The 25,606-nt window shown below is 34.8% G+C and overlaps 1 protein-coding gene and 1 long non-coding RNA gene across 5 annotated transcripts in view; one reads left to right on the top strand and one right to left on the bottom strand.

The window, feature by feature from the left end:
- The window catches only part of LOC139076976 (uncharacterized), a 75,420-nt gene extending 54,942 nt beyond the window's left edge, over positions 1-20,478 (bottom strand). For both annotated transcript variants that reach the window (XR_011529063.1, XR_011529064.1), the window contains exons 1-2: positions 20,344-20,478; positions 18,389-18,486 (exon numbers count right to left, since the gene is read on the bottom strand). This is a non-coding gene — a long non-coding RNA (uncharacterized lncRNA). The remainder of the gene's footprint in view (positions 1-18,388; positions 18,487-20,343) is intronic.
- BCHE (butyrylcholinesterase) overlaps positions 20,431-25,606 on the top strand; it is a 65,584-nt gene continuing 60,408 nt past the window's right edge. For all 3 annotated transcript variants that reach the window (XM_008521813.2, XM_008521814.2, XM_008521815.2), the window contains exon 1: positions 20,431-20,559. In XM_008521813.2, the coding sequence (XP_008520035.1) occupies positions 20,445-20,559 (115 nt within the window). In that variant the 5' untranslated portion in view covers positions 20,431-20,444. The remainder of the gene's footprint in view (positions 20,560-25,606) is intronic.

Here is a 25,606-nt window from a genome sequence, read left to right as displayed (position 1 = left end):
GGCCTGATTAAATGTCGACATCAAAAGCCATATGCTTCAACTAATAGTAAATGAGAAAACCTTGAACGAAACTCTGATATTAGATCTTATAATGTAATATTGGGTAGACATTACTTTTTTTAACAAAGAAAGAAAAGAAACGTTAACAAACATAGTTGCCATAGCAAAAGCTACACTTATTCTCATGACGCAATTGAATTCTATCTTACTTCCGTTAACAAAATTGCCAGGGACAATTCCTAAAAGTTGAAAGGTTTCCTTTCATAGTTCCAAAAATTTTTGAGTTAGTACTTTGATGGTATCACTACTTGTTAGGGGAAACTAAGTCTGTTAGAATATTTGTTGTAGAAAATAATGTTGATTCACTTAAACTTGTAAACTCTCACAGAAAATTGGCAGAATTGAAATACATCCAAGTTGCTTTGGGAGCAGAGAGGAAGGGATCCAACAGAAGATCATTATAAGGGCAGGAGATGGTTAAGCTTTGTTTTGGAGAATAAGCATCAGTTACAAAGCTGAGAAAGAATGGCAGAAGTAAAGACAGAAACACAGAAGAATGTTTCTGACATGTACCTTAGTTAAAATATTTTATCAAGTCTATTCAAGAAGGTTTCTTTCAACATGTTTGATTTGTGGTGCAAACGCTTTATTTTTATTTTTATTTTTATTTTTTTACTTATTTATTTACTTATTTATTTTGGGGACGATTAGCCCTGAGCTAACTGCTGCCAATCCTCCTCTTTTTGCTGAGGAAGACTGGCCCTGGGCTAACATCCATGCCCATCTTCCTCTACTTTATATGTGGGATGCCTACCGCAGCATGGCTTTTGCCAAGCAGTGCCATGTCCGCACTCGGGATCCAAACAGGTGAACCTCGGGCTGCTAAAGCCGAACTTGTGAACTTAACCACTGTGCCATCAGGCCAGCCCCTGCAAATGTTTTAGTAATACTTTTAGCCTAATAAACTAATGTCCTTTTTTCTTTCAAAATACATCTACAGTTAAGATCACATATAAATTTTATAAGCAGTGTAAAAAATTCTAGACAAAGATATCTACTATTTATATAGCATCCTAAAACTGGTTATTTAACTTAAGTAGACATCTTTGTTCAGTTGCTAGAGAAGTCAGGTAATTATCATATTTTTTTAGAAATGTACTTTGTAAGTGTAATTTCATACTGAGTTCCTTAAAGAGAGAGTGGTGTGTAATAAATACTTGTGGGAGGAAATATGTAAATACCCACACAGTTCTTCACTGCTAATAGAACATTGAAGGTGTGGTATATATATTAGTGTGATGGATTATAAATATATGTATAAATATAAATTCTCCTAATGGTCCATTTCTCTGGAGAACCCTGACTAACACAACTATGTCTGTCACAATGAATACTTTACCACTGTGAATAACAATTTCACATCCATAACATCAAGAAACTGGACTAGATGACTTCAAAATCCCTTATAGCCAGAATTTATATAAGCTATAATCTAAGGTCATTTTCTCAAAGAATTGTGAGATATAACAGCTTGGATGAGCTGCATTCTATTTCACTGTTGATCACTTACAATATAATCTTTAGTAAGTGCTAAGAGGCAATAGTTTAATTACATACAAATTAAGTAACCATGGATATATACTCTCTTTCTAAGGAAATATATTCATGATATGATACCAGCACTAATAGTCAGAGAGAGTGAAAAAAATCTAGATAGACAGATTTTTGCCTTCAAAAGTTACCACTTTGTTATTTATTTCACACATTTTTTCGTGAACTGACCAGAATAATTAATACTTGGTTATCATTTTAGTTAAGAGTTATTGCTTTGATTAGAAATATATTTATTTTCAATAATTATTTCATCTTTGCAATATTATTTTGCCTTTAAAAGCTAATGATCTATGCCCAATTCACATGCATATATCATCAAAAGAATTTACATAAAGACAAAAAATAATTTATTTTCTTGATAATCCATCCATGTTGGCAACTATGTTTTTTAAACAGATGGCACGATGATAAATGATCCAATATGTGGGATCGTGGCATGAATCTGGAAGCTTTGCACAGATGCTTATGACGAGCTGTTCATGATCACATACCACTTGCACATTCAGAGAATGACAGAGCCTTCTGTTGTGAAAGACATTTATATGGTGAGGTTTCTTTTAGTAATGTTTAGTGATGCTGCTTTGCTTTATGGCTGACATAGTCCCTAGGAAATAAATTTATTATATTTAGTAATTTCAATCTTTAAGGTAAAATATTTCTAAAAGAAATTTTTGATGGGAAAGATCAATTTAGAGTTTATTCATTTCAATAAAAGAAGTTGAAAATACTCTGGGTTTCAAGCTGTTTACAAAACTAGCTTTCTGGATCTCAATATGATTTTAATTTTCAACCACAGAGCTCTCTAGGCTGTCAAGAGAAAAGCTTCATTTTGTTATATGGAGACAATATTGTTTCAAGTGAAAAATAAAATGTGGATAGCAAGATATATGAATTGTGATGCTGTGCTAATTCTCCTTGAAATTCAGGATACAGAAAAGGAGGTAAAGTGGACCATTCAGGAAAAAATCTTTTATTCCAAAGGCACAAAGCTAATCAAGTTGAGTTGTAAAGGACTTTAAGATGATATTAATAGGGAGCTAGTGACTTGGAATTCTGAGTGATGATTCTCAAGGAAGGCAGATAAATCACTTGACATAATATGAATACAAATAACTGGTAGAAAGATGAATCGTAACAAGTATTTCCCTGTTCTTTAATACTGAAATATTTAAGTTTCTAATATTTCAATGTCTGAGTCTCAATTCTGACCATGAATTCTGAGTTTCTCTGATTTATATATGGAGAAAAACACATAGATCCTAGCATATTTTGGGCCCTAACTTATTTATATTTACTCTCTGTGTCTCTCTGTTTTGGTGTGTGTCTCTCAGACACACACCACCATGCACATACATCACACTTTCTAAAATTCAACGGAGCAGATGTGAGACTATAAGAAACATACACAAATATTACTAATTATTTTAACTTCATTTTGGACTTGATGTTTCTCAATTATACATAAGAAGTTCTCATCTGTCTACATATTTATTATATTGGCAGCCATTATTGAATTTTAATTCTATATACCAATAGTGATGAATTACAACCCAAATTATGTGCCACTTGTCTTTTGGTTTTACATTTCTAAACTGAATTATGAACACGTTTTACCTAGGTACATTTGAGAACTACTTGAATGAAGAACAAATTTTGTTGATGTACCAAAAATTTTATATCTCTACTATGAAAATTTTAAATATTATCAGGGACTTTCATTGAGACAAGCTGTGATAGTCATTTATTAAAACTAGAACTTACAAATTCTACAATATTTTATTTCTATGTTAATCCTAAACTGTCATTTTCTGATTAAGAGGAATATAATAATCCCTTAATCAGTCAAAAAAAAAAATGTGGGAGCTACTTTTTTCTTCCTTCAGTTTATACTTTAAGTTAAACATACTTTGGTTAAGGAAAAATCTTAAAAATACATAGGAAAATTTGTAATGAAATGAATTAAATAGACATAAAGAGAAGGAACAGTTTTTCCCCATATATTTCTTAATTTTTCTCTTTTCACTCTACTTTTACTTATTTTTCTTAAGTTGAGATATTGTGTTTAGTGGCTATAGCAAAACAAGAAAATTATCAAGAAATGATTAGGCCAACAGTTTTCAAAATATGGTCTGGGGATCCCTGGGTTTCCATGAGACCCTTTCAGGGGTTCCATAAAATTGAAACTATTTTCATAACACTGAGACTTCATTTGTCTTTTTCACAAGCATTATCTCATGAGTGCACAGTGGAATTTTCCAGAGGCTACATAACATATGACATCACAACAGATCAAATGGCAAAGCAGATATGAGAATCCAACTGAATTCTATTAAGACAGACACTAAACAAATTTTTTAAAGTGTTACCAGTACTCTTCTGACTAAATCGTGATCTAAAAAATCAAGTTATTTTGCTTGAAAATTTACTTAAATGAACCGTTCATGGGTACATTAGTATTTTAAGTGAATTAATAAATAAATATTTTAAAATTTTCTCTGTTTTAAGTTCTAACACTATGAATATTAATAGATATAACTCACATAAAAAAGCTATTTGGAATTCTCAACAATTTTTAAGTGTATAAAATAATTCAATGTTCCAAAATTTTAAGAACCTTGGCCATAAATTAAAACCTAATATTCGCTGAGATTATTGCCATTTTCCATATGAATGTAAAAACCTAAAGTGATAAGGATCCACTAGCATACACATCCTCCTCTTCTGTTAACCTATTCAGTTAAAATAAATTCAGATTTTTAATATTCAAATTACTGTGCTAAACACTGAGCCTAGAGTGATCAATAAGACCCTGTGTCTCTCACAAAAGGAAGCACTGTCCTGGATTATCATGTTCTCACAACTAAAAGGGTTGTGTCCTCTTGTGAAATTGCAGCATGTAGCTGATATGGAGCATTTTTTACTGAATACTGCGTTTGCATTTTTTATACTATTATTATGCTTTAGCTGTTCTTTATTTGGAATTACTGTAATGAATCAAGGTGACTACTTTCCTACACTTAAGGCACTTAAGGTGCCTTAGTTACACAAAGTCCAGACCACACCTGGGCTATGTACACCGCCTCAAGACATTTTAAGTTTGTTATGGCAAGGATGAAAAAAGAAAGAAAGAAAAATATTCTTACAATATAGGCTTTTGAGATTCTATTTCAAAGTCAAAGCTTTTGATTTATAAAAGTTGGGCTTTGTTAAGGGAACAAAATATTCTTGAAAAGCAAAAGTGAAGGCACTTAACACAGCAGAACATATGCTCATCTCACAACAAGAACTGGAGGGACGACAGAGGAGGACATAGGATTTGGCCCCGGGAAGGTGTAGCTCATCTGGCATGGAATGGGGTTTAGAAAAAGACGCTGAAACCTGCAATAAGAGATGACACTTATGGAGGCTGTGTATGGAGAAGCAAATACAGCATCATAAGCCTGGCCAGCATGGGCCATACCACCATCATAGAGCTACACGGGATCCACACCAAAGCTTGAGGCACATCAGTTCCCACGTGCGCGTGGGCCTCACGTGGTGCTGGCTTGAGGAGTCACATCGGTTTTCTTCTCATCATTGCCTGGTAAGGGCTTTCATCAGCAATTTCCTGCAGGTTGCCCAAGAATCATCACACAAAAGTGATTCTCACCTATGCTGCAGGATTTTTCAGAGCGCCATATAAAATGGCCAGTGTGGGTGCCTCAGTATTTACTTCCAGACCCATCTTCTGTATGCCTTTTGAATAACAACAGAGAATTTATGAAGTTAGAGTGATATATAAGGGAAATATCTTAGCTACTTGGATATAGAAGCATAAACATTCCGGATCTGTCACTCATGGTGATTTACATCCATACCACAGAGCTGTTACCAATCCCTAGAAAAAAAGTAGATGCCTAGTCATTTGAACTCAAGGTCATGGCCCTTTAGGGAAAAGAACATCACACAGAGGAAGAAACAGGTTATTCAGGAAAAAAAAGAAAAAAAAAAAGGAAGAACATAGGAAGTAACCTTTAAAGCTTTTTGCTTGGGGCTTTGAACTTTTAAAATATGGAACCTCTTTTCGGGTACAGAATACAAATTTCCACAGCACAATCCCTAAGTGCTGTGGCCTAGAGAATGTTTGAGGAGCTGGAATTTGTAGGAAAAGACTGATCTGTAAATCCAGGCCAGAAAGAAAATGTACAGGTGATAATGTGGACATTAAGTCACTTTGGAAACATCTTGGGAAACCAGAGAAGAGTCTTGTCATTATTTAGGATGTGAGGACACCTGAATCCCTTTTGAATCAGATGCAGTAGTGACTCACAACTAGAAAATGATGCACAACCGCTTAAAGACAGCTTTCCCTGTGCTGGTGGCAAAGCTACCACTGAAGGAAATGAATGTTGGGTCCATGGCAGACCTACTGAGTCAGAAGCTCTGGGAGTAGTACCCAGAGGTGATTCCCATGCATAATTACTTTGAGAACCACTGTTCTAGGGTAAGAGATAGTATCTTCTAGTGTTCAGATATTGGAGAGATGGCCAATAATAGAAAAATCAAGTTTGAGAATATTTAGCTTTCAGCTTCTAGGGTGTAATGGCATCCTTACATAAGATTAAGTGTCTTTTTCAGGGAAGCAATGTTTTACTGGGGTAGGATGCAATTGAGCTAGTTTTTTTGCTGATTAAAGCAATAGAATTTTATTCCCAATAATCTCAATTGTACCCAGCTTTCCATACCCATTGAAATAATGGTAAACCTTGTACCAGAGGAAAATCAAATATCACCTAAATAAAGTATTTGTTGATCAATTTTGGGTTTCCAATTTTTTTTTTTTTTGAGGAAGTTTAGCCCTGAGATAACATCTGCCACCGATCCTCCTCTTTCTGCTGAGGAACAGTGGCCCTGAGCTAACATCTCTGCCCATCTTCCTCTATTTTATATGTGGGATGCCTGCCACAGTATGGCTTGATAAGCAGTGCATAGGTCTGCACTGAGGATCCCACCTAGTGAACCCCAAGCCATCAAAGCAAAGCATACAAACTTAACCACTATGCCACTGGTCCAGACCCAAATTAGACATTTTTTTAATCTGCAAGAAGATAATACACCTTGTTGTTAATTTCTTTTTACATTTAGAATCTTCTTTTCAAATATCAAGGTAAATTTAGAGATCTGAGCCTAGTTTTTGCCAAAGCCAAAGTATAGAAAGGAGCTAGTATATAAATGATTATCAGGACAGCTTTACCGTGACTTAGAAAGTAAATGAATGTGTGAGCAGTGACAGGAATATAAATATATAGAAGGCTTGCTAAGATATTGAGTAGGCATCTGATAAGGAACCACAGGTCCCACTTGGGTCTGGAGAAAAGATAAAATAAACACAAGTTAGGGCAAAGAACTAGCTGAAAGAAAACCTGGTACCTGAGACACCTTATAGTCACAGAAGAGTGGAAGTAGGAGAGCTGGAGATGCTGCCACAGGGATCTAGCTCAGAGCTTGCTTGAAGAATTCAAGAACTACAGGGGCTGGCCCCGTGGCTGAGTGGTTAAGTTCACGCGCTCTGCTGCAGGCGGCCCAGTGTTTCCTTGGTTCGTATCCTGGGCGCGGACATGGCACTACTCATCAAGCCACACTGAGGCGGTGTCCCACATGCCACAACTAGAAGGACCCACAACTAAGAATATACAACTATGTACCGGGGGGCTTTGGGGAGAAAAAGGAAAAAAAATTTTTTTAATTTAAAAAAAAAGAACTACAGAAGCTCTTCAGCACTCTTTGAGCATGTGGCAATTCTGAGGACTTGTGACCTGCAATGTGCTCCAACTCGGAATAAGGGAGTAGCTGAATCTGGTAATCCTGTGATCTGAGGCAGTGGGGAGCTGCCCAGTTATCATCAGTGAGTACCAGCCTGACATTCTAAAACCAGGCCAAACCAGGTGCACTTGAGCAGACATCGGTTCAGGAGTGATTGTCAAGCCAGAGTTCAGGGAGGACAAGAAGATGTGTGGGCAATGCCTTCCATGTAGACTAGAAAGATTCCCTTGGGACCAAGGTAACCAACTGGAAAGTCATGGTGAGAAGAGACCCTTAGAAGCAGAAAATAGTCCTGATAGTATGCTTACTTAAACTTTATATTGACTGAATGTTTAAGTGAAAGCAACTAATTTAAACAAGAAGAGATCAAATTATGTTTAATAAGCAAATCTAAGTTCCACTCATCTGACACCACCATCAACAGGAATGTATGCTCCAAAAGACAATGAGGTCAGCCAGAGATAATAAAGTTATATTTTCAGAGTTAAAATATGTAACCAAACACAGGAGAAATCAGGATCCATGAACTTCTCTTTTCCAATAATCTTCTTGGATCTCCCAAGTGAAGTCCTCCCTTGCAGCAAGTGAGGCATTCAGGTCACATCTCAGATAAGTAGATCAATTTTATGTTCAAAGTGATATTATATTTGCACTTAAGTAAATGCTCACTCTTTATCTGAAACAACAGTTACAGGCAATCCATGCATTGTCTAAAAGCAGCAATAAACTGTGTTTGTTGAAGTAAAATTTTCACTATCATACTAGCATCTCTTCAAATAAATTTGAGAAGAAGTTACAACAATCAAGAAGTTTCCCAGGAATATTTTTTAAAAATCAATATGACTTATTTACCAAAGCTAAGCTGAATTACCTGGCATGAGTGTTTTTCAAATATTGGCATCCATTCTAAGGCCATCAGATAGAGTTTATAGCCAAGGTTTGAATGCTAACAATTCAAGATATGCTACATAAAATGATGCCAAATGTGGTAATAAATGCCTTCTATAAAAACAAGACTTACTCATAAAAGACATTCTTTGTGGACAGATAACTCATACTGACAGCTTGTGAATTCCAGAATTCTTCAGGCAATTCTTCTATTTCTTCTATTGGCCATTCCTTCTGGCCCAAGTTTATAATGTTAACTGATTATCACAAAAAGGAAGCTAAGGATACATTTTAAAAAGAGAGTTTGGGTAATTTTGGATTTTGGATTTTCAGTGGCAGACAACAAAGAGCTTTATTATGTTATATTGTTGTAGATGTGTAGACAAGTAAAGAGGATTAAGCACTTAAAAAAAGAATCCAGCAAAACGTGCATGGTTATATAATTAAGATTGTAGCCTTATCTTGTAAACAGAAGTTTCCAAAAAGCACACACTTGAAAAGTGCAGCCATAAATCTACTTAAAAGGCTTCTTCATTCAGGACTGCAAACATCGCATTGTCTTTGTCAATTTGTCTGTAGTCTGTTCTGGTAGGTGACATTGTTCTTGAGTACTAATCAATTGATGTCTCCGTGCCATCTGGCATTCTGTTGCTAAGCACAGATGCAACACTGTAAGGTGACGTGTGAGTGGCAAGAAGCAGGGTTTGTGTTCATCACAATGTCACAGTCCAGACCACATAGTCAATAAATCCTTCGTATGTCAAGCTTATCCTACCAGGTGAAGAAATGTCTTGGCAATACATCGAAGAAAATATGATGAAATGTAATCACTCCAATGAGATTTTGAAGATCTTGTTTTGTTTATTGAATGACCTCATAAGAAAAGATACTGTTCTTTACTTGGATTGAATATATACAAGTCGTTAACAGCTATCTCATTATATAAAAAGATGGTACTGAAAACTCTGAGTTCAGATTTATGCTTTACCACTTAGACGTATGTATAATATTTCTCATTGACTCATTTTCACCTATCAGTAGGAGCCTATATAATTTGTCTTTAAGTTTCTGAGAGTAAAAGGCAACGCTATTAATAATTATGCAGAGAAAACAGGCATATACCAGGAGTATCCCAGACAAATATAGTATAAGTCCGCAATTTGAGAAAGCTGAGTCCAATTAAATATTGTAAAATTCAAGTAAAAACTTAAGTTCTCATCAAAGTGTTATCAAAATACTATTAATGGTTTGCTTTCAAAACATTGTAAATAGGGACTGGCTCCGTGTCCGAGTGGTTAAGTTCGCGCGTTCCACTGAGGTGGCCCAGGGTTCGGATCCTAGGCAGGGACATGGCACCGCTCGTCCCACATCCCACAACTAGAAGGACCTGCAACTAAGATACACAACTGTGTACGGGGTAGGGGGGTTGGGAAGATAAAGTAGAAAAAAAGATCGTAAATAATCAGCTGTCGTTAAGCTTGGTTCTGGTGAAATTTTACAGGATACTTCATTGAAGCAAGAATAGTAAGGTGTAGATTTCAGTTATAATTACTGATGCCTAAGAGCTATAATCATAGTGCACCTATACATTCCATGAAGTTTCTCTTTGCCATCGTACGTCATGACTTCCACAATCAGCATAACCCACCCTGGGAATGTGTGTGACTAGTTCAAGAACATATTCCTGAATTTGATATTCCAGATCTTATGTTGCATTCCTTAGATAAAAGCATGTCTAACCTTCAAATAAATGACTTCATTGAGCATATCCAGCTGGAATAGAACTGGTTCAGAAACACCTTGGGGAGAGGTACTGACAAATCCCTGTCGTAGATAACCACCTATGACAGATGAATGCTTTCAAAAGAGATCCACAGAGACCACAGTGATGAGAAACATTTCTTGTTTTTTTAAAAAATGTGCTTTCTCTAACAATGAAACTCAGAGAAATAGGCACACTGAACATTTAAAATAGTTTCGAGAAAAATGACCTACATTTTTTATACATTCACTTATATATTCAAGCAATTACCAAATTTTCATACAGTATCTACTATGTTCCAAGGAATTTGCAAGGTGCTATGAATACAAAGGTAAACAAAATTATGTCCTTTTTATAAACTCAAATACAAGGAGGTGACACAAGAAAATGAACACCTAAGTCATTATGGTGAGATATGTACTCTAAGAGCACCCCCTCTCTTTTTTCCTCCTCCCACCTTCCTGGGCAATTCAGATGTTTTAACTGAAGTAATAACTGAGGACAGCATTTACTTCAAAATGACTATTCATTTGAGTGATGCAGCTCAAAAGGAGGAGAAATAGAAACTATCCTATTTTTTGCATCCTTGCTTCAAAAGTAATGGATTCTTGTGATATGACCATCCTTCCTCAAATGGTTGTGACTGCCCTTAATGTGCCTCTGTTTGCTCTCATGTTTTGTTCTTGCTGCTTTTGGACTCCTCCATCCACAGGCTGCTATAACAGAAGCGAGGACACTCCTCACTTCTCTACGACCAAGTGAGAAGAGTGGGAGCCTAGTCATTATTGGCCCTACAATTTCATTGTGCTTTGGGAAACAGTACGATTGACAAGAGAAACCAAAATATTTTCTGGTTGTTCATATGTATATAAAGATATATATGTATTTTTGTACATAAGCAATTTTGTATGTAATGACATTATAATTTATTACAAGCTTTTCCATCCATCACTGCATGTGATTTTTCCCAAAATTTAATGAAACACACAAGGCAGAACTACACATTCTCTCTTGAGGGCTCTTCATGCCTTTTCTAGGTCCACTGATACAGAGTTACATAAGCTTATACATGCATAGTTTTAACAATTACTGCATAAAAATAAGTTAGATATGTGTATCTATTTGGAGAAGAATACTTTGTGAGGTCTAAAAATAGGTTGCCATTTCAAGTCATGTTTCTTGGGGTTTGTAGCACTAATCTACGTCTTCTGTCATGTGGATCATTTCGACAGTCAGAAACCTCACACCAGAAGAATGACTACACGGAGAAGGACTGATGTGCCATGTGATGGCTCTGAGGAGGAAATCAAAGGTAGAACCATTTCTTGGAGGCAGCAAATTAACTTAAGCCTTCTCATGGCCAGTGAAAGAAGCTTCTCCATATTTAGGAATGTACTCTGAGTAAATTTCCTTTGTATGAAAAAATCACTCTGTGAATGTGATCACTAAATTTGAACAGACTGAAAAACAACATTAAGATACAGATTGTACTAGGACATAGCAAGATTAATTATTAATTGCCTGATTCTAGTTAATAACTGCAGTAACGCACCAGCAGTCCAGTGCTTAGCTAAATGTCAGGCTATTTGGCATTACATTTATAATCCAGTTGCAAAACAGAAGTGAATCTCAGCAGTTCACAGTTTCTACATTGTGGCTTTTGACTCTGTTTCTCCCTACTCTCCTCCAAAATAAGATTTAAATTTTGGCATTTATGAAGTCATCCTGAGTTAATAAAAATAAAGTTTCAGAGTAAAAGCAGAAAGAGGGATATCTGGAAATATCGCAGAGAGGATAAAAGGAAAGAAGACATAGGCGACAGATTGTCAGGGAGAAAAGAAACTGAGGAGAGATCACCCCTGGAATTAAGGCAAGAGGCTGCTGGGTAAGGTGCCACCGGGGGCTCTTTTTTAACTGCTGTCTCAGAAGCCACTGTATGACTGCAAAATGTGCTCTTATAATGATCAGAATTCTTCTATGAGAAGTTTATTTTTTATTTAAACATGTTACACGTGAATTAGGAAGTATTTCAAATTATAGAAATGGAGAAAGAAAGCAAAATATTACAATTCCCAACTCACAAATATAGTAGCATAAAGGTTAAATTTTATACTACATAAATCTCTGTCTATTTTCCCTGTCGTCGGCTCAGCTTTGCGTGTTTTTGCAGCCAATGTCTCTTTAGCATGAGCGCACACACACACACACACACATTTGCTCCAGAATCATTAGAAACAGCGTCAGTCTCTAGGAATGTGTCTGAGGCTTCTCAGGAGGGATTTACACCCCACGATAGACACCACTCCTTCCTAAAAGTCCTTCGTACACATGTAACTCCCCAGCATTTCTACTCTTCAGGGAGGCTCCCCAAATCACTCCCTTCTCTTTAACGTGCATCTATCTGCCTCTTACCTTATTTACCTTGCCCCATCCTAAAATCTCTTTGCTCCAGCTTCTTCACACTCCAACTTCTCCATTTCTTTTCATTGTTCTTAACTTGTTTTGCCATGAAGTTTACGTCATTTTAGTAACAGCATATGGGCAGCTTTGCCTCTTCCCAATTCTTTGTTTTTTTTCTTTTTTGAGGAAGATTAGCCCTGAGCTAACATCTGCTACCAATCCTCCTCTTTTTGCTGAGGTAGACAGGACCTGAGCTAACATCCATGCCCCTCTTCCTCCACTTTATATGTGGGATGCCTGCCACAGCATGGCTTGACAAGCAGTGCCATGCCCGCACCCGGGGTCCGTGCTGGCAAAGCCCAGGTCACCAAAGCGGAACGTGCGAACTTAACCTCTTAGCCATTTGGCCACTCCCTCCCCAATTCTTTAAAACAATTAACACAAGATAAAAATCTCTTCCTAGATCATCTGAGAGTGAAGTGTAGGGTGACATTTTTGACTGTTATTCATTTAAATTTGACTTTCTATTTGGGTATGTATAAATAACGATTATAGGAACAGTATAATTGCATTACCAAAAATTGGAAGACAGAGAGAAGCCAACATTTAGAAGTAAATATTTTATAGACTCAGTATACAACAACAGCCACTGTAACTATCTTAATGCACATCCTTCCAAATCTTTCTCTTGGGGTGTGTGTATAAGTGTGTGTTTGCATTCCACACTGCGATCATATTTTTTATAATGTTCTGCAACTCAATTCTTTTAATTGAGAATTTTCGCCACAGTTATTCTCACATAACCTAATACCCAGAAGTTATTCAGATTTCCAAATTTGATGCCCAAAATATCTTTTCTGATATTCAAACCCCTTTCTAGTCTGCACCATGCCCTGCATCTGATTATGCCCCCTATGTGTCATCCAGTCTTATAGAGAAACTTTCTTGACTGTTTTGTTGAAATGACCAGGCCACGATGTTCCACTTTTAGGAGTTGTCTGGTTACTTCATTGTGATGTAATTTTTTTTGTTCACTTATTTTCTTTATTTCATATAAAGGGTAAGTCATGTCTTAAAGCTTGATGATAAAAAATTCAATTTAAAATTTTTAGGTAGACTAGGTGCTATTGTGTGCCCAATATTCCATTTATCCCACCATCTATGATGCTGAATTTGATCCTCTGCTTAGATTATGAAATTTTGAATGTAACCTGTGTGGTTTCAGGAATAGCAAATATCCAGTTACCTTCCAACTGTACCCCTAATGATATTACTACCAATTGTTAATTCTTGCCTGACTCAATACTTTCATCATGGTTTGTGAAATTTTTGTTTCTAACATATTATTCCTTCCACATATATCAGCTGTCCTTCTTCATTAAATTAGAGACGGGCCTCAAGAACTGGGCTATTCAGTTTTATAGGCTATTTATCAGACCACTGACTGAAATCACTCATATGTACAGCCAAAGAGCACGTGGATTTCCACAGATCTTACAGGAGTGCTTAGGGATAAAGGAGCATAATGCCCGCAAATAACATTGAAATAATGCATAAAAAAGTGATAGGCACATATAGGTACATATAGATTATCATATGCATATATAGGAAGAAAAAGAGAATGATATTGAAAATGGGTCAAAATATTAACAGGGGGCAAATATGGGTAAAGTTATATGAGAGTTCTTTACAGTGCTTTGAAACTTTTCTATAAATTTGAAATTAAATGTAAATAAGAAGTTACATTTCAGGAAACTAATAAACACATGATAATGTGGTTGATCACAGAAATAAGCATTAAACATAGAGTCATATTTTATCAAGTGGAATGGGAAAAGATGCAATAATCAGTTGTCTTTTGAGCATAAAAAAACATACACTTTCTTAGATTGCTGGTGGGAGTATAAATGGACAATATTTTGTGCAGGAGGCTGGCCCTATGTGTCTTAGCCATAAAAGTGTACATACTTTTTGAACAATTCTGGTTTAGGGAATTATTCCAGGAAAAATAAGAAATGCATAAAAATGTTTACATTGTTGTATCCATTTTTATAGTGCTATTTCCATGATAAATCTAAAACAATCTACCTTTACAACAAAAGTAAGTTAGATAAATTATAGTGTATCCAAAAAATGATTAATATACAGGCAATAAAATTGAATTGAAGAAAAATATTTGATAGTATCAGTTATATGAAAGTAGAATACAAAATATATTTGAAACATTTCCAAATTAGCTTAAAGTAAAAGGTATAATTGCACATGCATAAATAGGAGAAAAAAGATAAACCATATACATGATAGGATAACAATTTCCTGAGGAGCCAGGGCGCTCGACTTTGCCTCCTAGAGTGTGGTCTGTGAACTTTCCAGATCAGTCCCTCATAAGAGGCTCATTTAAAACATACCACCCCAGGAATTCATCAGACTAAAGAGGTTCTTCAAGGCAAATGAAAACAGGATTGAAACAAACAAACAACCCACTAACTGGGAAAAAATATTTGCAAGTCATGTATCTGACAAAGGCTTAATATCCATAATATATAAAGAACTCTCACAACTCAACAACAAAAAAATCAAACAACCCAGATCAAAAAATGGGCTGGAGACATGAACAGACATTTCTTCAAAGAAGATATACAGATGGCCAATAGGCTCATGAAAAGATGTTCATCATCGCTGATCATCAGGGAAATGCAAATCAAAACTACACTAAGATATCACCTTACACCCATTAGAATGACAAAAATATCTAAAACTAATAGTTGCAAATGTGAGAGAGGTTGTGGAGAAAAAGGAACCCTCATACACTGCTGGTGGGAATGCAAACTGGTGCAGCCACTATGGAAAACAGTATGGAGATTCCTCAAAAATTAAAAATAGAACTACCATATGACCCAGTTATTCCACTAATGAGTATCTATCCAAAGAGCTTGAAGTCAGCAATTCCAAAAGTCCTATGCACCCCAATGTTCATTGCAGCATTATTTACAATAGCCAAGACATGGAAGCAGCCTAAGCGCCCATCAACAGATGAATAGATAAAGAAGATGTGGTACATATATACAATGGAATACTACTCAGCTGTAAAACAGAACAAAATCATTCCATTTGCAATAACATGGATGGACCTTAAGGGAATTATGTTAAGTGAAATAAGCCAGTTAGAGAAGGATAATCTCTGTATGACTCCACTCATATGAGGAATTTAAAAATGTGGACAAAGAGAACAGTTTAGTGGATACCAGGGGAAATGTGGGGTGGGGGGTGGGCACAAAGGGTGAAGGGGTGCACCTACAACACGACTGACAAACATTAATATAGAACTGAAATTTCACAAGATTGTAACCTATCATTAACTCAATAAAAAAAAAAATAAAAGATACCACCCCATGTTGTTGCAAATGGGACGGTTTTGTCTTTTTTATGGCTGAGTAGTTTTCCATTGTCTTCTTTCCATTCATCTGTAGATGGGCACTTAGGTTGCTTCCACATCTTGGCTATTATTAATAATGCTCCCATGAACATAGTGGTGCATAAATCTCTTTGGATGATTGATTTCAAGTTCTTTGGATAAATACCCGGTAGTAGGATAGCTGGATCATATGGTATTTCTATTTTTAATTTTTGAGAAACCTCCATATTGTTTTCCATAGTGGCTGCCCGAGTTTGCATTCCCACCAGCAGTATATGAGCATTCCCTTTAGGGTATGATGCTAAGTAAAATAAACCAGACAGAGAAAGGCAAATACTGCATGATTTCACTCACATGCAGAAGATAACAAATACATGGATAAAGAGAACAGATTAGTGGTTACCAGAGGGGCTGGGGGTTAGGGGAGTGGGCGAAAGGGATAAAGGGGAAGGTATGTATGGTGATGGATAAAAATTAGACTACTAGGGGTGAGGACAATGAAGTGTATTCAGGAATTGATAAACAGTAATGTAGACCCAAAATTACAAAATGTTATAAAACATTATAATCACAGAAAAATTAATTGGAAATAAAATAAAGTATAAAATTCAATGGCAAATAAATAAATAAATAAAAGATACCACCCCAGATTTATTAAAGCCAACGCCCAACGAAGGGGCAGGAATCTGGACTTTTAAAGAGCACTCTGATTGATCTGGTGGCATGCTAATGTACAATTTTTCTGAGAGTAGAATTCTAAGACTAATCAATTGTTTGCAAGAGGAAATTTGAGTCAATTCAATAAATTAGAGTATAAACAAAGAAGGTTGCTGCTTCTCTCTTTAAAAAAAAAAAACAAAAAAAGAAAAAAACAAATGAGTTTATCCTTCTTTGCTCAAGCCCGCAGAGTTTATTTTCTTGCTCTGATCCCCCTGCCTTTGCAAGTTCCATGAAAATCGGCTTGGTACCACATTCCCTCAGAAGTTGTGGCTTTTTCTTGATTAGTTATCTTAGAGAGTATTGTTGTAGAATCTAGCCAATTTGTTAGTGCCTACACACCCCTTTCCAGAACTCCTTTACACGAACTACCTGTACCGCTACAATGGCACAAGACTGCCTGAGCCTCCCCATCATTCCTTCTCCCTTCACTCCCAAAGATCTTCGCTTTGTCTCTACAGACACCACTGCCTGCAGGCGCTTCCACAGTAGCTGCCACCATACAGTTAAAGAATTTTCTTCCTAGCGGGGCTGGGCCCACTTCTAAAATCTGTCGAGAAATCCACTTTTAAACATCTGCCACACCTAGGTATGAATGTCTAGTCTCTTGGTTCCAGAGAAGTGTTCAGATTTATTCTGATAAAGAACATTTCCCTTTTTTGTCAGAATTGTTGGAAACCTCTTCTTATTTGACAGTCTATGAAGAGTGTCAGTAGATGGCAAAAAAAAGAACAAACAAGAAGTCTACTTTGTACTAGTCGATTTCAGTTATTCCACTTCCTGGAAAATAAATTAAGAAAAAAAGCAAAAGTTGCACCTAAATATCTACATATAAAAATGCCAGTTGTGATAGTGTTTATATTAAACAAAAATTAGAAAATACCTTTATTACCTGTCTGCTTTTTGGCACATTGCTTATACCTTTTGTGGCTAAATTTTCTCAGCCATAAAATTGGAATAATAATAGTACTTACTTAAAAGTGGTTTTGAGTTTTAAATGAGTTAATATATTCAAAGTGCTTAGAACAGTGTTTTCAAATAGTAGTCATTAGCTGAAATTATTATGATCATATAAGTAGCAAATGGTGCAATAAATTATGGTATACTCATTGATAATATGTCACACAGTCATTAAAATATTGTAATAAGAATTAATATCATGAAATAAATTAAAAATAAGAAGCAAAATTATGCTAACAACCTGTTTAGCTATTGCTATATATATAACTCTGTAACTCTAACTATGTACACGTATTTAAAGAAAAACTAGAATGGAATACATCTAAAGATCTTTTCCATATCCGTGATATGTAAAATGTAGGAATATACTTTTTTTGCAATCCATATTTTCTTTAGCGATGACATTGCTCTTATAAAAAAATGTATTAATAAAAGATTAGGGTATTTGTGTGATATCGGTATGCCTGAAGAAGACTAATGTAAAATATGGGATTACTATTTCCCATAGCGTCTCAAATCTCCTGGAATGTTGTTAACTAGATAACAACCAGCCCAGTGGTACTAAGGCATAATAAAACCTTAAAAGCAAAAAGTCACCACAATAGGCTAACGGAAAATGGTCATAGAGCCAAGACTATGATGATTGCCTTGCTTGTGCTTCAGCATATATGGTTGCAAAGTCTGAGCAGTGTTAATGCTGTGTCAAGTGTCTTGAGATATTTCAGCAGTGCCACTTACAAGGCACACTCAACATTTAACAGCATGATCGTTAATCAAGGCTGTCAGGTCACAGAACAGCGCTTGCCTGCTGATCCTGACATGAGACTCACTGCGTGTGACGTACATCCTCCTACTGGATATGTGTGAAAACACAATGACATCACAGAACTGAAGCAGCTGCCGTATGTCGAGCCACAAAGGAAGAAACCTTCAAATAAGACAGGAAGAAGAAATGCACTGAAATAACGCATGAAGCAACCGGGCATAGCTGAGAAATCCTGAGAGAGAATGAACGAAAGGGGCAGGAGCCACAGGTGGTTCACTGAAGCAAAAGTGTGGAGCAGAGAAAAAACTGTCAGGTTTAATAGCCAGTTCATGTTGCTGCTCAACCAGTTTAAACGTGTTAAAAATGAACATCTGCTTGCAACTGATTATTTTACTGTTTAGCTTCAGGTTCAAAGATGAGAATGAAGTACGTGTAGATACATGATATATTTTGCATAGTGGTGAGTGGATGTTAAGACCATGCAAAATGCTCTGCTGAATTCTCTCACATCAAAAACATTCCTCAACAATCACAGGATTTGAGAATAAGACCCACCACGTGCTAGCACAGAAAACAATACAGTGAAGCTGTGTTGGAGAGAAGAATTTAGACATTTGGATTAAAAATCACATATATTAAACCAATGAACTCTCTTTCGTGTGAGTCACCAAAAATGACTACATTTTAACAGAAATGCAATCACTTTCCAAACTATTACATGATTGTCAGTGTACTACCTTTTAAAAACCCTTTCCTCGTTTTGGATCGATCATGTATTCTGTAACTTTTGTGTAACTAGATTGTCGTCACATAGACTATATTCTAAATACATCAAAAATCATTGTGATTGTTAAGTTTATTATAGAATATACTCCTGAGTAGCAATTTTCCCAGAAAAGATAATTTTGAAAGAATAAAATGGCTATTATCTCAGAAACAGTTGACATGAAATGGCATTAGACAAATCTGTTAAAATTCTGATCTCAACAACTACTAGTGGTAAGATACATAGCAAGTTTCTGCTCTTTATAAGCCTTAGCTTCCCCATCTGAAAATATGGTTAATAATATTTAACTCATATATTTATTGGAATAAAATAAAATAATTTATGTAAACTGTCCATAATAATAGCTGACACAAGGTAGTATCAATAAAGAATAACAGTTCTTATATTTGCATATTTGAAATTTTAAACACCATTAAACAAAAATGGGCTTACCTACAATTATGGGCGTACTGGTTAGTCCATAGTAAGCCCAAAAGCTGGAGATTTAAAAGTGAAAGTGATCCTTTGCAGGACATAAAGAAGGTAATTGTATTGAGAAGTCAGGCATTGAACAGTTCATTAAAAGTTTTGGGATTTTTTTTTTTCCATTTTCCCAAATATCTAAGTCAAGGAAGAGAACCCTAAAAGACATCAAAACATCCTTGAGAGCTTGCACACTTGCAGCTTACAGAATTTGGGGACGATCATTCTTCATTGTATATTCCTTATCTTGACCAGAAAATTGTGGCTTCTCATTACACTTAACTGCCTGCAGGACCCCTGACTAGGAAATTACCAGAGCTGAGATCTGACTTAAATAAGTGTTGTTGTGTGGGGGTGGAAAGGACATTCCTGTCAGAGACATTCATTCAGTTAATAAAATTAATCTTTTTATTTTCATAGTTTTATCTACAGAGCAATTATTTTGTTTCCTATTTTATCTTTTACACTCCTTTCTAACTACACAATTGGCACAGATTGAAGTTACAAAGATTTCAATAGCAGCGTTTCTTCAGAAAAACGCGTACATCTTTAAATCTTAAAATGAGCATAAGAAAAGTGTATAGTCTATAAAAGAGGAAAATACCTTAAAAGTTCTGGCAGTGTTAAAAAAAAGTGCATTTTCTGTGCATTTTCAGCTTCAGTTAAAGAAGCTTCTACATCTTTTTTTCTTCGCTCTTAAATGAGTGCCTGCAATCGTAATACATTTACCCAGTAACGCTTTTGTAAATGAATTACTATGGCATTCATACCTTCAGTCTCTGAACAGAAGTCAGAAAGTAAAGATTGGCTGCCTCTAGATCAAGTTGCTGCTGCCAACTCTCGCGAGCTTTGTCAGGAACAGTTGATTGTAATGTCAGTGCAGTCCAATTTACAGGCTGGAGCAGCAGCTGCATACTGCATTTCCCTGAAGTGTTACATGATTTCCACTCCTTGCAAACTTTATCATCTTTGTTGCAGTGAGTCGGGTAAGTTGCTCTGAATTTATGTCTTCCTTTAGCTGCAAGTTACTGTGAAGCTCCTTCTGTAGGATTGTGTTCCCTTCACGTGTTTGCTGTGCCCCTTTGGTGCTCTGTGGGGGACAGTCGTTGCAAATGGGACAGATGAAGCAAGCGAGCAGCCACAAGCATCAGATCTGCCTGTTATTCAGGGAATGCAGACTGAGTCCATTTAACTGCTGGGGAAATAATAGAATTGTTCAATTTTGTACAAAGGACGGTGGCACTTGTGGAGTCACTGTGATGTCTGTTCTCTGTGCACTCCCTAAGGGGAAACATTCTATCTGTTTTACCCTTAAATGTGCTGTTTAGGAAATTTCTCCTTAAAAGAGTAACAAAAGTGATCTTTGATCAGTCTTACTTTATTATTTTTTTCTTTTTTCTTAAACGGCATGAAGTGAATAGATCTCTTATTGTCTGGCTTGACAGAACACTTTTCTTAATAAACATTTTGCCATCTAAACTTTATAACAATTGGCAAAGCAAAAGTCTAAACTTTTTTTTTATCTAAAAGAAAAGTCTATTTCGTAATTTGATTTCCCAACTTTTGTCCACTTTGCCCTGTTTATCCTCTTTCTTTTAATGTGTGTGTTTAAATTATGTCAAAATATTTTATATTTTTAAATTATTTTTATTATATCAATAAGCCAATATAGACTTTCTGTTGTCCTACATCTTCTAAACCTATTTTTATTTTGATGATATCAGGCTCTTGCTTAACCTGAGGATTAAGCATTGAATATAAAAGGTATGAATATTTAAACGTAAAATGAAATGTGAACAAAATTGTTTCATTATTTATGGTTTCTATTTGCAATTTTTTTTTATCTTGAGTATGAATTTCAAATTTTTGTGAATATATTGCATGATAATAAACCTAATTAGGAGTTACTATCACTAGTTCGTGTAATGTCTCTCATAATATAAACTATCACATACTTATGATAAATATAATTATATTTCACTTATATAGTTACTCGTTTAAGGTTAAACACGAGCTTTTAAAGAGTGGCTTTATACTTTAAATGAAAATCTTTAGAATTCTCTGTGAATTTGAAATAACATGGCCTTTGGATACCAAATAAAATTTCTAATTGCATTTGCAAAATTCTGTTCTATTCTCCTTGATTTGTTGTTGTTGTTTGTTTTTAGTGTCCTGTTTTTTTTTTAACTGTAAGGAAATGTTTGGGATCTGCTCCACATTTTAGTTTTTATAAATACAAGCTAATGATATCTTAGCAAGTCTTATCTTATCTATAAATTTTGTTTCTGCTCTGATTCATCTCTTGGTAACAACTAGTAATACATATTTAAATTGTATGTTGTCTTCATTTTAATGCTTTCATGACAAAATCTGCTCATTCTTATCAAAACTGAACTGTCCCAGATGTTAGAGAATTATAATTGGATAGATGTCAACCTAAGAACAGATTCAACTTTCAAAGACCTAAGATAGTTCTCTAATATTAAATGTTCAAATTATTCCCACAATGAAAAGTTTAAGAATCTTCCCGATTAAGGATAGATACAGATCTTATGCTTCTCATACTTAATATAGTGTCTTCTATCTGTACATCTGTATCCTTTTAGTGCCTAGTGGGTATCGGAAGGATCCCTGAAAGACAGTGATACAGTCTATTTATAAACAGACTTCCTCAACTCCCCACTTGACTTAGCCTGCAACAAAACAAGCTTTCTAGGTTTGGTATAAAGGCTTAGTTGTTTTAATTTGACCAAATACATTTTAGTGGCGCTTGTTCTAGATCATATTATCTAGATGGCTCTTTCCCACCATTTTAAAACACTTTATTTTTATGCAGAAATATATATTCTATTTAACTTTTTGAAAGTCAGGAAAATTACTCTACCTTCAAAAGAAAAACTGTCAATATTTGCTTGACCATCCTTTAAGAAGTCCTTTGGTGGCTAATGATTTTGAATATTTCATTGATATCCTACTATGGCAAAACTATGGCAAATGAATAGCTCTTTATAACAATCATTTTATTGTACCCATTCTTGTAGTAAAGATATATTTCTTCTTAAAATTGGTTGAGGAATTTTGATGTTACTTTCAAAATTGAATTAAAAATGCAAAAAGAAGGAAATAATTTTTGCCTTTTTTTTACTTTGAAAGTCATATTATTAAAAATTTAGAATATTTTCCAAAATTTCCAGTAGATTTTGATATTCTAGAGCTTTTTATAAACTTGGAGCATCAGAGTATTCATTGTATTTCAGGTTTTCCACCTTCCCACTCCCATCGTTTGTTTTCTTTTTCACTTCCACACAAAAACTTCTGCCTTTCTTTCAAATATTATGAGAATAAGTTTAATCGATCTAAATTTGGATACTCAGTTATACTCAATATGAAAATTTGCCCCATTCTTTATGATAAACATCTTATGTATTCTCAGTTTGAATTGTTTATGTAATATGCCAGTAGACAATTTGCACCAGAATTTATAGGAGGAAAAACAATGAAGTTTTGCTGAATATTTTAATTATTAATAAAGATTGAGATATAGACTAATAACGTTTTCTTAGTCTCCTTTATTTATTTCTCTTTTGATCGTTTAATCATGTGATAACTTATAATAAAAATGTAAACATCTCTTAACAGTAAAACAGCAGAGCAGCGTATTAAAGAATACCAGACTAGGAAAAGGACAAAATAATAATTAGTTAAATAAAGTGCTGTAGCTAAACACAAAAATATTAACCTACACTAATAAGTATGTGAGCATATGCATATTTTCGTTTTAAAATCTAGATTTAATAATATGGTATATAACATTCTCCAACAGGTAGCATAACAGCGCGTTAGGATTATACTGCCATTCTTGCAATGAAAGCATGCTTACAATGATTTTTTGAATGTTATTAGTTGCATTTTTACAAGTTGATGACTCACAGATATCATTGCTGAAAAGGCTACTTTATTATTCATATAAATCATTACATATAACATTAAAATTCACTCAGCACAAAATATAATTAAAAACATATAAGAAATACTTATGTAAATCAAAGTGACATGTGAATGATATTATAATCTTTTAGCTGTTGTGGTAGCTATTATTTAACATATGCAATGGAAATTATTACATTTATTAATTACATAAGGAAACAAAATATTCGGTAGTAATTATACTTGCTGTGCAATAAAATTAATAAACTGTAGAACAAAAGTTTGAAAATTATCTCAGACCAAAAATCATTAGCATTTGGTGTTTGGCTTAAAAAGACAAAATAATATTTATATAAAACCAAGGGGGAAAAAAGAGGATCTTAACATTAGCCTCAGAAGAAGACTGACTGAGCTGGGCCAAAGGTCGGAACGACTACAACCAGAGAGCCTGCAATTGATCTGTTGAAGTGAAGTTTAGAGTCTGCCAGCTTTGTGTCGTAATTCCTTTTTCCTCTCCAAAGCGGATTTTAAAAAAGAAAAAAAAAGTCATCATAAGACTTTTTTCTCCAAATGTCCACCTCCGTTTATTTAAAGAAAGGGTTTAGAAATCATCAGAAGGAAAAAAAAAGACTACGGGAGCAGCGCCTCTAAAATTCCTAAACTTTCAAAAATATAAAGTTTCATTAGTGATTGTCAAGTCCACAAGAAGCTTTATATTATTACATTTTATTTATTTATGATTATTTATAATATAAGAAATTGCATTTATGATTGTAATAATCTCTGAATATCATAATAGTAAAGAAATTGTGTTAAAATATTATATACTTCAATAATATATTTTATTGTTCTTAGCAAAAATTCAATTGTATCGAAATCGAGAACATGAAAAAAATCTTGTGGTTTGATTTTTTAAAACTTTATTATTATAACAATCATCATATATAGATATATTTGCATATTTGTCCATATACATATAGACATTGATAGAATTAGGTAGACAAGTATAGATATGGACATAGACATAAGTATAGACAGAGTCAGAGACAGAGAGAGAGGGAGAGATACCCATAAGTACTGGACACTAAACAAAATACTGTACACAATGGATTGGTTTATTCAAATATTTTGGGGGGATCAAAAAATACTTGTTGATCACCAGCTATTGTATGAGCAGCAGTGAAGAGGCTGATTTAAAATGTGAGTTCCTAAAGCTGAGACAGTTATCAAGATAGTGCCTTATTCTCTGCCTTCGAAGACAATCTAAATAAAAAAAAAATACAAATTCTCAAAGCTCACAGGATTAACTTCTTGTACATATAGGTTGGATTGACAATTACGATATAAAAAAATAAAGAAAAGATTCTGTACATTTATGGACCTTTGTTGTTGATATGTGGATGTGAATGAGTGTTTGTATTTGTTTGAATCAGGTTTCCTTTCAGTTATATCATGATGTTCTTTTAAACGGTATTTGCATTACATTTTTCTCTCTCTCTTTGCCACATGGAGTTTCAGTATCTGATTTTTAAATTTTATTTATTTTAAAGAAACTCAGGTGTGCATTATGATTTTTTAATAAAACTTTGATCTCCCAATCTCTTCATGTCATCAAACAGATATCATTTAATAAAATGCCAGATAGTTATGATTGTAGGTCTCAAAAATTACCTTTGCTTCCTCCACTTTTCCAAGTAATTTCTCAGCTTTACTCCTATTTCATTCATTTTGTCCGCTATCAGAATACAAGTAAATCTGACCATGATAACACATTTAACCTCACTAGTTGCATATGCTTTAATCAATTAACAAATTAACAGATGTGCATCGAGTAATTCTTGGGTGTAAAATTCCTTTGAAGTCAGCATCTTCTCTGACACATTGTATTACTGCCTGTCGGTTCTCCCCATTTACATTGTAATTCAGGTCAAGAAGCCCTTCTTGGTTATTCAATTTCAGGGAAATTCTCTAGTATATATCTGTAGCCCTCCCTTTCCAATTTTTCCCATAGGTCTTTATAACAGTAGCAGATTTATTAGTTTTCACAATCTGTATGATAAATGGCAACTACTGTGTTTTTGTTACTTAACATTCTATAGATATATT

The sequence above is a fragment of the Equus przewalskii genome, chromosome 18 (genome assembly GCF_037783145.1).
Source record: "Equus przewalskii isolate Varuska chromosome 18, EquPr2, whole genome shotgun sequence".
Taxonomy (NCBI): Eukaryota; Metazoa; Chordata; class Mammalia; order Perissodactyla; family Equidae; genus Equus; species Equus przewalskii.
This window is presented reverse-complemented; position numbering and strand designations above follow the sequence as displayed.